Below are 18,681 nucleotides of genomic sequence, written 5' to 3'. Positions count from 1 at the left end.
TTTCCTCCAATTTCCCCACAAGTGTCCCACCTCAGTCAGCTGAGCTGTCAAGTCCAGGACTTGGATATACTCTTTGGTCAAGCAGCCAAAAGGCAAAATCGTGTGTTGCACGAATGGCCCATATCATTTAGACAGTTGTGCTTAGAGTAGCGAAACACTGTAAAGGTAGCTCAGTTGTAGATGGCAGTCAACACAGATTTGAACTCGCATTTGACACCCACTATCACAACAGGGCAACCAATTAGCATTTATTTTTGTCTTAAAACATTACCACCACTAGAGAGCTACAATTTGCAAAAATCAAAAAACAAATTAACCATTAAGATCACATTTATTGCATTTTAAAATTTTTATACACAAATTATGAAACATTCTAAAGTTGCCTACATCAATCTAGTTCTAGATCATTTTATTCATTATAAATTGACAGAAAATCATTCTTAAAGCTTTACGAAACAGTGCTTTAAATGCTTGAAAGTTCATGGTCAGTTTTATAGCATCTCATAAGTGCAATGCTGTCACAGCCATGTAGGTGATTTCAAGTAAATATAAAATGATTTGAGTACAGAATCTGCATCCTTGAAGTGCAATCATTCGCAAAGCAGTTGGTCCAGACACTATTAAGTCTTTGCAGATAGCAATTACATTTAAATTAAGAAATATGAGTCATGCCTGATTACACCAATTAGACTCAACTTTTGCATAGCCAACAGATATTTACCTATAATTTAAAGTGAGGTACTCAGTTTTAGGATGGATTCTATTCCAGACATTTGCCTTAATATGTTTTCAATTATGCAAAATAAGTCTGACATCTTGCAAAATCTCTAACCTCATCCAGCCCTACAACCCTCCTCTGGCCTCTTGTGCATCCCCAATTTTTATTGCTCCATCACTGGTAGCTGTGCCTTCAGCTGACTGGGCTCAAAGATCTGGAATTCCTCCCCTAAATCTCTCAGCCTTTCTCACCTGATTAAAACCTACCCTAAAATCCCATGTGGCTCAGTGTCAAATTTTGCCTGATAATGCTCCCGTGAAGTGCCTTGGGAAGTTGTGTGTGTGCAATATATATTTACTATATAAATGGAAGTTGTTGTTGATCTCTTACTTTACCTGTAGTTCCAGATCTCTTACTTTACCCTGTAGTTCCAGATCTGTATGACTTTTTTCAAATATAAAGTTGCTCTAATGCATTGTTTACTATCAAAAGGAAAAAAAATCCTAAATGGTTCATAAGATGGTAATGACCAAATGTATTAGTTTCAAATAACATGCTATATTTTGTATCTCTCCTGTAAATGTTATTTCCTTCTGTTTACTAAAATAAATCAGCTCTACGACTAGTAACCCAAATACTTAGGTTATCAGAGTCAGTCTGACAACACTTAACTCATTCTATGCTTGAACATATGACAGAAGGAGCAGAGTAGGTTCTCAAGCAAATTTAAGGGTGGTAGTTGTCATGAAGTAGAATAACAGGTTACAGAAGTATGGGCAATTACAGTTAAAAACATGCCTTTGTTAAACAAGTTAAATGATGGCAGGGACCAACAGATATAAATCAACTCAAATGGACTCATTTAGAGTACTTAGCCAACACTCCTGGATTTCCCTGGAGAATCTAGAAATTGAAGACTTATCTGCTGGACACTGCTGTGAGCAAGTCGGGAGAAAAATAACAGGGACATTAAAAGGAGCGGTTTCTCAACGTCCTTCGAACACATTAGCTCGGTCTAAAATATAAAATCCAAAATGGGGAAAAAGGTGGTTTGACTGGACAGGATGAAGGTTGACTACAGGTTGTGAGATGAAATCTCAAGAAATATGTCCAACCTGAGCTGGTAACCCAAATCACAGATAAAGCTGAACAAGCTTTGGAATTAAAGCAGCCGTTTTGTCCCTAGCAAGAAACTACAAACATTGTAAAATTAACAGTTTAAAAAAAGTATATAATTTTATAATAATTTAAAGTATCAATTTTATTTTAAACAATGGTCAAATTGAAACATTTATGAAATAACAATGTCTTTACCATCAAACATATCCCATTCAGCTTAGCAATGAGGTCAAGTACATGACTTAAATATTTAAAAATATCACAATTCAAGGTACTGAAATCACGTATCACCTGAGATGCTCCAGAAAATCTACAATAGGAAATACAGTTCTTTGTTTTTTATTGTCCACCACAAAACAAAAACTTTATACATATCAATTCAATATTAAAATTTCAATTTTCACATTTCTCATACAAACTGAAACTCGTTTGCTCTTGGCTGTTCAAAACCCATGCCGTACTGTCGAGTCCAGTCAATTTGATTTGGCTTAAACAGACCAAAGCAGCGGCACTGGAAGAAGTCCACCAGATTCTGGCAGCAGCCATGACTGCAATCAATGAGCAACATTTAAGCATCCAGCACAGTCTTATTTCTTGCATGAACTATGATATCATTCAAATGCTCATGTCCTCCCCAACTCCCAGCTCACGGATCAAGCTGAGGTGGTACTGGAGCTACCAGGCATCTAGCTTGTTCATGAAATGCTTTTATGTTTCATGATAACATTTTCAGCAGACATAGTGCTGCACCGACAGTGATTACTTTGCCATATACAAAAAAATATATACCCTGATACACAATACTGCTATTGCCGTCTCCTTCTTTAGCCTTTGTCTTTATTGTACGATTAAAAAAAACATAGCTGACCGGGTATATAAAAATGACGAATCATTCGATCTATGCTCAGGATCCCCAGAATTCTGTCGCTTCAAGGGCAATTTTGGTAGATTGCATGGCAGCTCTATCAATTTTCGGAGCCCCATTACTAAATGGTCTAAGCTAAACAGAACAGCATCTTTCTCTTAAGATTATAGAGCATAAGCTTAAGCATTTGAACTATAAATTTGGAACTGAGGAGATGAGTTAGAGGCAGTAAAGCACAAACTACAACACACAAAAACAGGAGGGAGTCCCGGACAACCAGAGAGTCACCCTGCAGGAGCATTCAGGAGAGAGTGGACAGCTATTCACCAGAAGTCATCCAGTCAGCATTAGCTGGCCAGAAATGGTAGAGGGCCAAGTTGGCAGACATAGGAGAACTGCTAATAATGAGCTCGTCAGTTTGGCTCAATTGGTGCCACTCATACCTCCAACCAAAAGCAGGTTAAAGCTCCATTCTAGGACTTCAGCACATCATTGAGGGGATACTTCACTGAGGGTACGTGCAATTGCTAGAGGTATTATTTTTTGCATGAGAAGATAAACAGAAAACCAATTTGCCTTTTCCAAAGGCTCAGTTGGATGTTATATACCGTGACACTGTTCAGATAACAGCAGGGTATCATGTCGGTGTCCTCTAAAACTCTTTGGGATATTCGTGAGAATTGGTAAGGTGCTTTATAAATGCAAGTTCTTCTTTTAGTTAACAGAGACTACAGCCTTAAAACTTCCTTATTAACTCAGGCAGCAGTTGCCGTTCCCTACCCCTGATGGGAGCACAGGGCATCCTGACTTAAGCTGCTGCATTGTACAGCAAGGCTGGAAAGGTGTGGAGCGGATTTATTCCAGCTACAGTTATTACAACATCTGCTGCAAAATACTTACTTAAATGGGTTTTGCTGAAGTCCAAGAGAACGACCAGTGCGTGCATGTTTGATCAAACTGATCCTTTCACTGGTTGTCAGACCCAAGTAGAAAATCTAGATGAGAAGAATACATTTTTTAAACTTTCTCAAACAATTTTGCATTTAGCCCAGGCTTTTTAAAAGCATGTTTAATCAGAACGATGATTGAGCCATTTAAGTAAATAATTGGAACACAATAGGCTTGCAGAACAGCACCTGATAATTGGAATTATCAATTGAATTACACGCCTTTTGTGTGCACAGCCATGCATTGACGGTGCACCAGGCAACCTTAAAGTGAGTGGGAGCTGCTTAGTTTCCAGACCTTGAGAGACAAGTGGAGGAAGAAACTGATGCACAGATTGAAGCACAAACGGAGGAAGGTGAGGGCAAGTTCCAAGTGAAGCCCCCAATTAAAAAACAGCGAGACCATGGTGACTGTCGGCTGCGTTTAAATTTTGGCTTTATCAGTAATCAATGAACGATTTTCAAGCTTTCATATTTCAGGGAATACCTGTTTGTTTTATTAGTTACGGAACTTTGTTTTGGAGTCTGTTTTATGCAGTTTTTGATGTTATAAAATAAAATGGAGTGGTGTTACATGGGATCAAATCCCAAACACTCTACACAGGGGAGCCGCCAAGCAAAGAACAAACACTTTGCCGGCACCTGAAAGACTGGGATCAAGAGAGCATTGGCAGATTCCAGTAGTCCTGGTCCCTTGGTCCACGCACAGCACAGAGCTGGCACACAGGTCACAGTGGAACTAAAGAGAGAGAGAAGAATTGTTTTTTTGACACCACTTCAGTGAATTAGTTCTACAATAGTAATGTGGACTTTGCACAAGGGGCAGATGCTCTCAAATTTCACGTGCAGCTTTATATATTTTCTGTTTATCAGCACACAAGTTGATGGAACGCTCTCAGTAATTGAATGCTAAGACATACAGGTCACATTCAATGGGAGGGAGGGCTTTTTTATTCATTCACAGGAAATGGATGTCGCTGGCTAGGCCAGCATTTATTGCTGATAAGGACAGCAGATTTCCTTCCCTAAGGGGCATTAGTGAACCAGATGGGCTTTTACGTCTTTCGACAATGGTTTAATGATCATGGAATTCATATTCCACCATCTGCCATGGTGGGATTCGAACCTGAGTTCCCAGAGCATTAACCTAGGTCTCTGGGTTACTAATCCAGTGACAATACAACTATACCACCGCCTCCCCACTTTCTCCTTAAAAGACTAGAAAACAGTTTCAACAAACTAGGTATTGAACGTCAATTTAATTAGGGTGAAAATATTCTTTGTTTTTCAGGTTTCCTTTTCAATACATTAACAGATGAATTCTCTACCTCAGAGTTGTGGATGTGCCATTGTTGACTATACTTAAGGTGGAAATAGACAATGTTTCAGTCTCTCAGGGAACCAAGGGGTATGGGGAGCAAGCAGGAAAGCAGAGTTGAAGCCCAAGAACAGTCACGATTGTTTTTAATTGGCAGACCAGGCTTGACAGGCCGTATGGTCTATTCATGCTTCTGTGTCGTGTTCTTGTGAACACAACCAAATTAGCATTAGAAATTCAGGAAACAAAATATATGCTTGGAATACCGACTATATAAATACAGAAATTTGGACACCTTGGGACTAGTCAAGATTTAGATTTTAATTCACACAATTGGCTACAATTTCTGTATTGGTGGCTTCAAATTTCCAAATAAAGGATACCTCCACAAAAGGGGTTTAAAATATCAGTGGATAACATCTTATACTTAGAGAGCACCTTTAACATAACGACAGGACCCAAGGTGCTTCACAGGAGCATTATAAAACAAAGCATGACACTTGAGATATTAGGCCAGATGACCAAAACTTTTTGTCCTAAAGGAAGGAAGCGAGGTAGAGAATTAGAGGAGCGCAGATATCTCGGAAGGCTGCTGTGCCAAAGGAGATTACAAAGATCGGGAGGGCCGAGGCCATGGAGGGATTTGAAAACAAGGATAAGAATTTTAAAATCAAGTTGTTGCCAATGCAGGTTGCAAACAGAGTGGCTTGATCTAAGACTGTTGTCACAGAGAGGAACAGGGTCGGTAAGCTAGGGAATGGAGTTTGGAGTGGAGACCGAAAGCAATGGTTTCAGTCTTCCCAATACTGAACTGGAGGAAATTTCTGCTCGAGTACTGGATGTTGAATAACCAGACTGATAATTTAGCAACATTAATATACCAACGGTTATGAAAATGTCATATGCAAGTTCATACTTGTGTTTTTAGCTCCAGGAACAAAACTGTGTTCATGACTAAAACATATAAACATATGAATTAGGAGCAGAAATAGACCATTCAGCCCCTTGAGCTTGCTCCGCCACTCAATAAGATCATGGTTGATCTGGTCGTGGTCTCAACTCCACATTCCGTCTACCCCAGATAACCTTTGACTGCCTTGTTAGTCAAGAATCTATCCATCTCTGCCTTAAAAATGTTTAATGACCTTGCCTCCACCGCTCTCTGGTGAAGAGTGCTCCAAAGATCCACAACTCTCAGAAAAAAATTCTTCCCTTCTCCATCCTAAATGGGAGATCTCTTTGTTTCAACAAGATCACCTCTAATTCTTCAATGGATACAGGCCCAGCCAGTCCAACCTTTCTTCATAAGATAACCCCTGCCCCCTCCGGGTGGGTGTGGCTGATATTCTACAATTGATTTTCCGAGTTGATAAACAGAAAGCGAAGATCAACAATAGGGTTAGAAAAAGCATCTGAAGGCCAATAACTTGCGATGCCAGACAAATAAATTGATATTTTTGTTTTCACCCCAATGAACAATGTATTTGGCTAATGACTGAAGCATAGAGATGAATAGAGAAAATGAAAACCAACAGTAATGGACTCTGAAGTGCACTGACCTCAAAGAACGTAACTGCCTCCCAATAAACAAATAATTGTTGGATATTTATCTTCACAAGAAATCCTGTACCAGCATGTGAAAGGCATTGAACAGTGCAATTTAAATTAAATGTGATAGTCAGTGTGTCCTCATTAATAAACATAACCTGAAGGTATAGGCAACTGCCAAATTTTTCCCAGTAAGACTTAATATTTTGCCAAACACTTTGGGCCATTTAGACTTGACCATCCTTGAAGATTTAATGATGGAATATGTTTTCATAATGCTAAAATACCCTACAACCTGCAGGCATCAATTAGTCACCAATCATGTGAACAAATTATTTACCAAACCTGATTTCATATCCTAATGAAGCACAAAAGGTTAAATCACTGCTACTTAAAAATATTAATCATATCACATTCTTACTTGGGAAGTGGAGGATAGCAATTCATTCGATTTAGTGCAACAGTTCTTAAAATGAAAAAAGGTTGCAATGGAATACTTTCATAAATATATGAAATGTATATTAATGCATATCAAGAATTTTCATCTAATGTATTTGGGGAAGGGTTAGCTCTGGCAACATTTCCCTTTTTTTTTAAACAAGCATTTCAGTATTAATCATTGTGCTTTCCGCAACATGACTGCACCTTCTTGCTGCACAAATTTAATTCCACATCCAGTTCTGATACAGTGCTACTATCTTACCTGATAGAGCTGGTTTACTAAGAGGAATGTCACCCATGAAGAATGGAACACCACAAGTAGAAAAATCCAAACTATCCATGGAGAACATGAAATTATTTGGGTCAGGAATATCCATAGTCCATCCTTCTCATAACTAGTTACACAATGCAAGGACCAGTCTACAGGAGTAAAACAATATATGGTTATTTCCTGGAATGCTTACAAGACAAGTATTCTGTATTCTTAAGCCTTGACACAATAATCAAATTTTAATTACTTGCTGGCGAGATTTAATCTACATTGTATTGGGTCTATTTCAGAATTTATCTGTAAATTCTTTCTTAAAGATTTTTTATTTTCTACAAGGGCTAGTAATTAAGATCTCATTAAGCTCAGATACTGCACAAACAGTCAGTGTTCTCAAGGAAAATTGCTCCAGGCAAAATCTAGATAAAGCTACTGCATAAAACTTCAAACCATATGTTGTAGCACATTATTATGACAACCACGCTGATATGAAACAGGTGTTTGTTATTCACTGTCAGGAGAGTTGTCTTTAAGCCAATGTTGTACATCACTGAGGCTGACTCAGGTGAGCATGCTACCACTAAACCAAAGGTTTTGCTGAGGGGCCATTTTGCCTCGCTGAAGAAGCTAGAACTTGGGGTCATAGTCTCAGGGTAAGGGGTCAGCCATTCAGGATTATGATGAAGAGGAATTTATTCATTCAGAGCGTTGAATCTTTGTAATTCTCTATCCTAGCGGGCTGTGGGCATTCAGTTGTTGAGTACGTTCAAGAACGAGGACGATGGGTTCTCGGACAACCAATGGATCGGATGAAAGCTCTGCAGTCCTGCCACATCCAGTCAAGAATGGTGCTGGACAATAAAGCAACTAAGTAGAGGAAGTGGCTCCAAAATCAACCCTATCCTCAATGACGGGAGAGCCCAGCACATTAGTACAAAAGACATGGCAAATTATTTGCAACCATCTTCAGCCAGAAGTGCCGAGTAGATGTTCCATCTCAGCCTCCTCTTGAAACCCCAGCATCATCGATGCCAATCTTCAACCAAATCTATTCACTCCACGTGATATCAAGAAATGGCTGAGACACTGGATACAGCAAAGGCTATGGACTCTGACAATATACTGGCTGTAGTATTGAAGGCTTCTGCTCCGGGACTGTCTGCGCTCTTAGCTAAGCTGCTCCAGCACAGCTACCATAGAGGCATTCACCTGGCAATGGAAAGCAAGACAAATCCAATCCAGCCAATGACCGCCCCATCAGTCTACTCTCAATCATCAGCAAAGTAATGGAAGGTGTCATTGACAGTGCTATCAAGCAGCACTTACTCAGCAAAAACCTGCTCACCGACGTTTAGTTTGGGTTCTACCAGTGCCACTTATCTCCAGATCTCATTACAGTCTTGGTCCAAACATGGACAAAAGAGCTGAATTTCAGAGACGAAGTGAGGAGTGACTTCCCTTAACATCAAGACAGCATTGACAGAGTGTGGCATCAAGGAGCCCCAGCAAAATTGAAGTCAATGGGGAGTAGGGGGAAACCCTCCGCTGACTGGAGTCATATCTAGCACAATGGAAGATGGTTGTGGTTGTTGGAGGCCAGTAATCGGAGTCCCAGGACATCGCTGCAGGAGTTCCTCAGGGTAGCCTAGGCCCAAGCATCTTCAGCTGCTTTCACCAATGACCTCCCATCCGTCATCAAGTCAGGAATGGTGATTTTCACTGACAACTGCACAGTGTCCAGTGCCATTTGCAACTCCTCATACAGAAGCAGTCAGTCCATGCCCGCACGTAGCAAGACCTGGACAACATTCAGACTTAGGCTGATACGTAGCAAATAATATTCGCGCCACACAAGCGCCATGTTATGACCATCTCCATCAAAAAATAATCTAACCATCTCCCCTTGACATTCAAAGGCTTTATCATCGTCGAGTTCCCCCACCAACAATATCTTGGGGGTTACCATTGATCAGAAATTTGACTGATCATCCACGTAAATACTGTGGTTACAACAGCAAGTCAGAGGTTGGAAATTCTGCAGCGGGTTACCCACCTCCAGGCTCCTCAAAGCCAGGCTCCATTATCTACAAGGCACAAGTGACGAGTGTGGTGGAACACTCTCCCATGCCCATCATAAGGATTCACTCCCTCCACCACCAGCATACATGGCAGCAGTGTGTCATCTATAAGATGCACTGCAGATACCCGGAAGTCTCCTTCGACAACACCTTCCAAACCGGTGACCTCTACCAACTAGAATAAGGGCAGCAGAAGCATAGGAATAACATCAGCAAGTTCTTCTCCAAGTCACACCACATACTGATTTAGAACTATGTCAACATTCTTTCCCTGTTTCTGGGTCAAAATCTTGGAAATCCCTCCCTAACAGCACTGTGGGTGTACCTACACCACATGGAATGCAGTGGTTCAAGGCAGCAGCTTACCATCACCTTCTCAAGGGCAATTAGGGATAGGCAACAAATGCTGGCCCAGCCAGTGACACTCAATCCCAAGACAGAATAAAAAAAAGCTATGAGGATAGTTTGGGAAATGTAGTTGATGTAGAACTTCAGCCATGATCATACTGAATGGCAGAACAGGTTTGAAGAGTGGTATAGTCCATTCCTGCTCCTATTTATGTTACGCTCATACTCTCAGATACATTGTTGTGATCTAAATCCACTGATTAGATCAACTGCATTTAACTATTTCCAAATATTGGATTTTAAATAAATCAACTGATAAATGAATAAAATTTGAAGTTAAATTAAATCAAATTGCCAACTGTCTATTTACAAGAAATCATTAAACAACTGCTGTGAAACTGTGCAATGATTTCACAATATTAAGTAGGCGCCTTTTTCTTGAAGTGGTGAGAAGAAGTAAATGAAAAAATATTAACTATAAACATATTAAAGAAAGGTTAAGAACGCTCTGGTGGAAAAGTCTTAGAAATACGTAACCTCTTTGATTTTATAATCCATCTTATCTATGCACCGAGGAACCAGCATCAAACTAAACCCCTTACCTACTAGGATTAAAGAGCTGATGGCAGTGAGATAGGACATGAGCAGGTTGGTGGAGGAATGGAAGTGTGCTCTTTGGAAGTGGGGCTGAGGCATAATACTGAGATAGAATAGGGTCACCTGACTGTGATAAACGTTGAGTGTCACTGCAATGGTTTCATTTGCTAATATGAGGAGAACAAAACTAATCTGACACAGCTTAAGTTATTCAATATTAGTTTCCCGTTTGAGAAAAGTGGCGGGAAAGTGGAACTGAATCCCAAGGTCAACCATGGCCATACTGAATGGTGCTAAATGGGCCATATGGTCTACTCCTGCTCCTATTTCTTGTGTTCTTCTGTATATGACAATTGGCATCTAGTCATATTGCATGAAAATCTAATTCAATGTTTTAAATTAGCAGGCATCCTGTTAAATGACAAAGAAAAGGACCGTTGAAAAAAGTCACTTACGCATAATAGTTCCATAAACCATCCAGACAGCTACTGTAAACAGGAAAAACAGGAAGCTAACAAAATATCGTTGATTCCATGCACCTGTTTAAAAAAAGATATATGATGAAAGAAGTAAAGATGTGTGATTTTGATATTAATTCCGAGAAGATTACTATCCCTTTGAGACCTTGGGTAGATATTTCTTAGAAATAATTACAGCACTATTTTCTTCCCTTTCTACAACCTTTAACATTGTACACAGAAATTTATTTACAAGTATCAAAAGATACAAAACATCTGCTCCAGAATGGCAAAACCTCAATAGTGAAAGTATTGGTGCTGGAGTTGAAGGAAACTGCTTCATTTTATAAGCAGATAGCAAAACTACCTCTTTAATTCAGTACTTTAAAGAAAATAAAACCTCTCTATTTGAGAAAAAGGGCATTGGGTCTCAACTGCAAGGATCGCAAGCTCAAGAATACTTTTCAGTAATATTCAAACCCGGTCAATTTTACTAGAAGAATTTTGCTAGATCTTAGCTAGGTAGCTGGATAGAACAGTACTTGGCCATGCAAGATGAGTCAACGGGTACAGTTCTACTCTATAGGAGCATAACTATCATTTCATGGCCATCTCGACTCCTGAGCCAAGCATGGCAAGAAAGTGCATCTGATAGTCATTATATCATGAAACTTGAAAGATGGAAGACTCACTTCTGGTTAAAACATAACCTGCTTTAATCATAAATCCTGTAAAAAAATGCATAAGTTCAAGTTATGCATTTTGATGATTTATGTCAATTTTAGAAATAAATTAAATCCCACTAAATCCAAGTGACAGAACTACACCTCCAAGATTCTGACAATGTTAGAAATGCAGGTCCCTTTAAGGGCAAGCCACAACAAGCTTCAGAGTGATGTGGTGCTCATTGAACCCTGTACTTAAGAGCTGGGCTTTTCCCCAGTAGTTAAGTTTGCTTCTGGACAGGAAGAGAATCCAGAAGGGAAGAGTGGAAACTGGTATTGGTACTGAACTATAGTTTAACAATAAAACAGTTGTGATTCACAGAATGTCTTCTGCTGCCTGATTCGGTATATGGATATCCACCTATTAAACAGGCACCGCTCAATGTGCCGTGTAGGAAACAGCAAGAAAAAGCTGGTTAGGGTGGATTCCTTCTTAGATTTGTGCTGGTGAACAAAGCAGCCAGCCAGCACGTGTCATACAAAGCTTTCTATACTGCAGACTACCCGACCCTGCTGGATGCAGATTTTGTAATGAGAGTGTGAAACAGAACTGCGGAATGAAAATAAAAAGGATTAATAACCTCAATATCCATATTGGATGTTTTATAGATGAGATTATATGAAACTTTGAAATTCCTGCATTACTGATGACGAAACTTGGTGCCTTTGGCTAGATGATGAATGAAAATCATTAGTGACAGAAATAGCTTGCCTAATGAGCATTCTAGATTATATATAAGCAACAATGAATTATAAAACAGAAATTATAACTGAGTAAAGTTATGAGGAGTGACAGCAGATTAGTGAAGACTGTTATGCAGCTCTCATGTAGAAAGAACAAAATCAAGTAGAAAATCAAGAACAAATTGATTGGCCTCAATATCATTAATAAGGTTCAAACAAGACAGTTTTATGTAAAACACTGTGGCTTACAGTTAATAGGAAAGATTAGTGCAGTTAAATTTACTCAGTCATCGAGTGAAAATTGCATCACCTCATCAATGGCCTCTTTCTGAAGGCTGATGGAATAGTTTTAATTTAAACTATTTCCAGAATTGATTCTGATTTAGAAGCCTAATTGGTTTGTGCACGAGAGTCACCTTGAATATCTTCTGCAAAACAAAGACTCACCAATGCAACTTGCAATCCACAGGCAGTGGTGATCATACTTGGCTACACAAAGGTCGCAAACAACACAGTGTTTGGATCGAAGGGGTTTGCGGATCTGAAAATCAACAAGCATTTCTTAGTACAACCAATCTATTTTCAGATCTTCTGATAGCTAGCTGAAAAAGGTTTCCAGGGGAAAAGAGGTAATAGATCACATTGACAGCAAAGTAATATAATCACATATACAACTTTAAGAATCAGAAACTGGAAAGTTACTGCAGGTGCAATTCGGTAATGTTGGGTTACTAACAAAGATGCGTCAATTCTACCACTATTTCTGAGATGTACATGATCATTTTGTATGTTGTTTGCTGCAGGCTTAGGTTCTCTGTGGATGAGGTGGAAGGTACAGTAGTTGCAGCTGACTATTTCATTGCAAGGAAAATTATGTTTATAGATGACAAAGCCACACATGGATACTAGTTGGTCTGAGCAATATTACATTTTTTTAAACTGCAAAACCATTAGCTGTTGTTCTCACCAGAAGTACTTGCTGATAACCATCTACGTTATCAGCACACTGAATTTAGCTGATGAAACACACTGAGGCTTTAGTTGACTACAACAAGTTTCTTAAGAAGGAGACAGATTTACTCTTTCAAGTTCACTTGATGGATAGCTTAGTAGGTAGTAGCCGATTCTGAAGGATAAACAGCATAGCACTTCCCAAGTCATCATTTCTTCCTGTGCCACTGTACTAGAGCCTAGGTGAGCGTGGCACAGAGAAGATAAATGATGTTCCACATGCAAGTTTTGTTGAAAATGCTAATATCGAGTTCGTGCAGTATTGCTTGCTAAACAATGTTGCTTGTTTTGCATTTTTGTACATTCAAGGAAATGCAAGTTAGAAATCCTGTCACTATGTGAAATGGATTACAACAAGGATGAGAGTGGCCAAAGACAAAACGGTCTGAAAATTTGTCACAAGGAATCCTGTAATTATAGAATTTTTATGATCTGTAGTAAATGCAAACACTTCTAGGCCACTTCAAATGAGCTAACCTTTGAGTTTTAGTGGATAGAAGCATTAGTCTCTCCTTTGTTTACCTTCTATTGCTGTCAAGACAGTGGACCAATGCATTTGTCTAAAGTCAATGGTGACCTCAGCATTTCAAGATTTCAACGTTTAATACAATAGTGGCCAGGATACTGAGGTCAGCAAGCTGGGGGTGGGGCCCGCTCGCCGACGCGTAAAATGATGCGGGATGACGTCGGGCGGAACTCCCGACGTCACCCCGTGTCATTTAAGTTTTTAGGTCGGCGGGGGCGCAGCCGAATCAGCTGTGTGCCCGCCGACCTGTCAACGGCCAATTGAAGCCATTTAAAAACTAATTCAACTAGTTAATGGACCTGCCCGTCCAACCTTAAGGTTGGCGGGCAGGCCGGGAGCCCTGGCGGGCTTCAGATAAAACATGAAACCTCATCCACGGACGGGATGAGGTTTCATGTAGGTTTTTAAAAATTTAATAAAAGTTTAATTAAAAGTGATGGACATGTCCCAACTCATGTGTCATATGAGGGGACATGTCAGGGAAATTTTATTTCTCTACATTTACCATTTTTAAATTTGGCGCCAATCTCCCTGAGGCAGCACTTAGCCTCAGGGAGATGAGTGTGCTCTTCCGCGCGCATGCACAAAAGAGCGCACTTTCGGCTGAGGGAATACCCCCCCGCCCGCACAGGGAGCGCATAGCACTTCCAGGCGAACGTCACATTGGGCGGGCCTTAATTGGCCCACCCACATAAAATGGCGACGTGCACACGCCCGCTCTTGGGGAAAATTCTGCCCAATATGTGTAATACAGGATTAAGTAAATATTAACACCAGTACACGAGAGCTATTTCGATCCGCTCACCTTTGCATGAACAATGGTTAAAGGAATTGAAACGAATATTCATAATTAACGAATCAACATGGTTTTGAGAAAGGGAAATCATGTTTGATTAATTTATTCGAGTCCTTTGAGGAAGTAATAAGCAATGTGGATAAGGGGAACCTGTAGATGTGGTGTGCTTGGATTTTAAAAAGGCATTTGATAAGATGCCACATCAAAGGTTACTACACAAACTAAGAGCTCATGATGTAGGGGTAACATATTAGCATGAATGGAGGATTGCTTAGCTAACAGGAAGCAGAGAATAGGGATATATGGGTAATTTTCAGCTGTAACTAGTGGTGTGCCACAGGGATCAACGCTGGGCCTCAACTATTTACAATTTATATCAATGTAGGGACTGAACGTGTGATTAGGAATTACGAATAGGCAGAAATTTCCCCCAAATAAATATTGGGAAGACTAAAGTCAATGCCTTCATTCCCAAATAACTGATTTTATCCCTCTCTGCGGCTGAACCAGGCTGTTCTAATCCCAGGATGAGCTTCCAACCCCATATCTGTGCCATCACTAAGATCACCTATTTCAGTTTCTTTAACACTGCCCATCTCCAACCTGCCTCAGCTCATCTGCTGCTGAAACACCTTAGCCATCTCTTTGTTACCTCTACATTTGACTATTCTAACGCACTGCTGGCTGGGCTCCCACATGCTATGCTCTCTAAACCTTAGGTCATTCCAAAACTCTGATGCCCATATCCTTAATCACACCAACGACTCCTGACCTATTACCCCTGTGCTCGCCGACTTACATTGGCTCCTGGTTAAGCCATGCCTCCATTTTAAAATTCTCACCTGGTTTTCAAATCTCTCCATTGCTTCGCTCCTCCCCATTTCTATAATCTTCACCAGCTCCACAACCCTCTAAGATATCTGTGCTCCTCAGCTTCTTGAGCATTCCTGATCTTAACACCTCCATCACTGGTGGTTGTATCTTCAACGGCTTAAGCCCTAAGCTCTGGAATTCCCTCCCTATGCCTCTGTACCTCACCTTCCTCCATTATGGCACTCTTTAAAATCTATTCTTTGACCAAGCTTTTGGTCATCAGACCTAAAATCTCCATCTGTGGCTGGGTGTCACACTTTGTTTTATAATGCTTCCATGAACCACCTGGGCACATCTTACTGTGTTAAAGCCTCTTTATAAATACAAATTGCTGTTATGTACATTATAACTTTGAATCACTGTAACTGATTTCTCCAAACATACAACAGCAGCCACAGTCCCCAAACTAATTTGAGCTACGTTTCTAAAATTCATATTTTTGCCTCATTTTGCGAGGTTTGTTATAACAAAATTACAAATTGAATGCTTTAGATCCTCTGTCAACACAGTTATGATGTTAATTTTCAATAATGTAGCTATGTTCAACTTTCCTTGCTGGTCAATGAAGCTAAGCTGCTTTAGAGAGTACAGAGAATAGGGCACAAAGAGAGGAAAGGCCTACTACCTGATGCTTTCTAACCAAGAAAACGAGTATGGCACATAAAAGTTCAGCAAAACTGTCTCCCACCCCTGAACACTCTGAGACAGGCTTTCAGGCCAAGGGTGCATAATAGTCTGAAAGGTGGTTCGCACCAGTTGTTGCCTACAGGGAACCTGGGCTTATTGGGGAGAGATTCGAAAATGTTTGCCCATGACAGGCCTGACCTGGAAAGCAGAGACAATCAGCAGGGGGAAAGGGGAGATAAGATCTGCCTAGTTGTAACTCTGCAAGGTGCTTGCAAACTGCACTCTCACAAAGACAGCTGCCAGTCGCCTGATTTCCTTGCAGTCAACAGCCATGCTCAGTCTTGCCTGCTCGCCTCAAACTCCAGGCCACATTCAATCTTGGAACTGTCCTCAAAATCCACGCTTTGTGGTGTTCACATGCCACATTTGATCGCTCCTCACCCGGCAGCTCGTGCTCTAGCACCATGTCCGACAAACACATGTCAACATATTGCACAGGCAGGCCAGGGGCAGGCACACTGCGCGCACACACTCTGCCAGAATCAATAGCAAGTCTGTTCCCTTTCTGTTGTTGCATCTGCAAAAGGGCGATACATTTCAAATAAACCTCTGCAGAGGTGGAGGTCAGAACAACATTACAAAGGGTGCAATTTCATTATCCAAAAGTCAGAATCCACTAAACAACAGAAGTTTCTCATCCTTGGTTGCAGTGACTTTATGCTATCAATTAATTTTCACGTTTAATAAATCTGACTTACAGTTCATAGTGTTACAACCAGTAATGTAGACTGATTGTTCTGTTGTAATCTGATATCTAAGAGAACAAAGAGCACTCGTGCCAATTCCAGGAAGCTAACATGGTGATAGAGGTCTCTATTTAACTCTAAGGCAACACTATCATAACTAGATATTGTGTATACAAAGCCACACTCCAGTCTGTTGAGAGCAAGAGAGCTCATACAAGAGTAGCCTTTGGCATCGAGCATGACAGAAGTTATCAGAATATAGCCTAAAAATAATTTCTCAAATATTATATTGCAGCTGTATTAAAAAAGATGTGATTTAGCTGAACCTAGACCAAAAAGAAAATGGCCATTTGGTAAGGGTACTGAATGCCATACCCTAAGCAAAGACTCAATGGAGACAGAATGGAAAGGGGTAAGGGAGAAGAAAATTAGTGGAAAGTGAGCTTGTAGAAGGAAAAGATTACTGAATTGGTAACTAATTATGTTGCAGAAATTCTATCAAAAGGTTTGATTTGTAAGAAATTAATTTAACTATCTTAAACCATTTGTCCACGATAATTGCAATTGTAAGCTATTTTCCAGTAGAAATACAAAATTGTATTAGATATAATTCTATTGAAAAATAGATCACTTGCTAATAGCTTAACTATTTCTTTGATTCTCACTTACAAGACACCGAGTACAGAAGACCCTTGGATCCAAGCAATCGGCTTCTGCAAGTGCCACGACAGTCTGGAAAAATAAGTTAGGCACATTAATGCAAGAAGCATATAAATTCAAGACATTTTACAGACAGCTTTTAGGAAATGAACACGAGCCATGAATTAGTTTATTTTTTGCACTCTGTAACAAAATGATTCAGGACACTCCATGGCAGGCTGGTGACTGCATTTCCAAAGTAACTAATTGGCTGTGAAGCATTTTGGGACATTCTGAGGATGCGGAAAAGCTCTAGGCAAATAAAAATCTTTTATTTCGTCTGCCATTTTGGCACCCTCGTTCGTTTCAACTGAAATTAAGTGTTTATGTGGCAACTGCAGTCATTTCCACAAGGCTTGGAAGTAAGATCTGTTCTGGGGGAGGGGTTAGCAGAGGAGAGAGAGAGAAAAAGCAAAGCAAGTGCAAGAGATGGGGGAAGAAAGGGGCAGTGTAAGCATGCAATCACAAGAAAGTGGGAGCCAGTTAGAAGACAGCAAGGTCTCATAAAAGTTGATTCTGAAATCCCTTTACCCTGTTTTTCTCTTGCTCTGGAACCTGGAGGTATCCAGGGCCTACTGTCCAGGTTTTATAAAAGTAATAGATGCAGCCTGTAATGCTGAGGGCAAATGGAATCTGAAATCCTGAATCAGGCATATGTACGTTCGTGGTTAAGGAAGTTTCAGTATACTTTACATACAAATATAGTTTTGTATGGTGTACATAACCCACAACACAAATACTTAAAAAACACCTGTTGCGGAAGAGATGAGATCCTAGTGAATCAGGCACCAATGACAAAGAATCTTTGCAAAGTCACAGAAGATATTTTAAATCCTGTGCACCCCACACCAGAAAATGCAACAGGGAAAGAAGTGGACACCAGACAAAAATAGCAACATGATAGATGATTAAGGTGTTTTGAAGCACACTAAACCAGGTATAAATATCCACAAACGAAAGAGAATTGAGAAATAAAATTAAGGAAAAATTTGTCCTATGAAAGTTTAAAATGAATACAAGATTCAAATGTGGACCAGTGCCAGGACTAAGGTTGAACTTCAAACATTAGTCCGAACGTGTATTATGCAAACTAAACAACATTTAGGACCAGTAACCACAGACCATAAGACATTGGAGCAGAAATTCGGCCATAACCTTTGATCCCCTTACCAATCAAGAACTTATCTATCTCGGTCTTAAATATACTCAATGACCTGGCCTCCACAGGCTTCTGTGGCAATGAATTCCATCAGACATCAGAATTCTAAATTTATACCAGCAAGCTACAA

The 18,681-nt window shown here is 40.1% G+C and overlaps 1 protein-coding gene across 1 annotated transcript in view; it reads right to left on the bottom strand.

Moving 5' to 3' along the window:
• Positions 1 to 259: 259 nt before the first annotated feature.
• The window catches only part of zdhhc13 (zDHHC palmitoyltransferase 13), a 51,700-nt gene continuing 33,278 nt past the window's right edge, over positions 260 to 18,681 (bottom strand). Inside the window, exons 11-17 of the mRNA XM_078549505.1 lie at positions 17,924 to 18,048; positions 17,363 to 17,425; positions 12,562 to 12,655; positions 10,703 to 10,786; positions 7,219 to 7,376; positions 3,603 to 3,697; positions 260 to 2,385 (exon numbers count right to left, since the gene is read on the bottom strand). Of these exons, the coding sequence (XP_078405631.1) occupies positions 2,247 to 2,385; positions 3,603 to 3,697; positions 7,219 to 7,376; positions 10,703 to 10,786; positions 12,562 to 12,655; positions 17,363 to 17,425; positions 17,924 to 18,048 (758 nt within the window). The 3' untranslated portion in view covers positions 260 to 2,246. The remainder of the gene's footprint in view (positions 2,386 to 3,602; positions 3,698 to 7,218; positions 7,377 to 10,702; positions 10,787 to 12,561; positions 12,656 to 17,362; positions 17,426 to 17,923; positions 18,049 to 18,681) is intronic.

Source organism: Cetorhinus maximus, chromosome 9, assembly GCF_964194155.1.
Source record: "Cetorhinus maximus chromosome 9, sCetMax3.hap1.1, whole genome shotgun sequence".
Classification (NCBI taxonomy): domain Eukaryota; kingdom Metazoa; phylum Chordata; class Chondrichthyes; order Lamniformes; family Cetorhinidae; genus Cetorhinus; species Cetorhinus maximus.
This window is presented reverse-complemented; position numbering and strand designations above follow the sequence as displayed.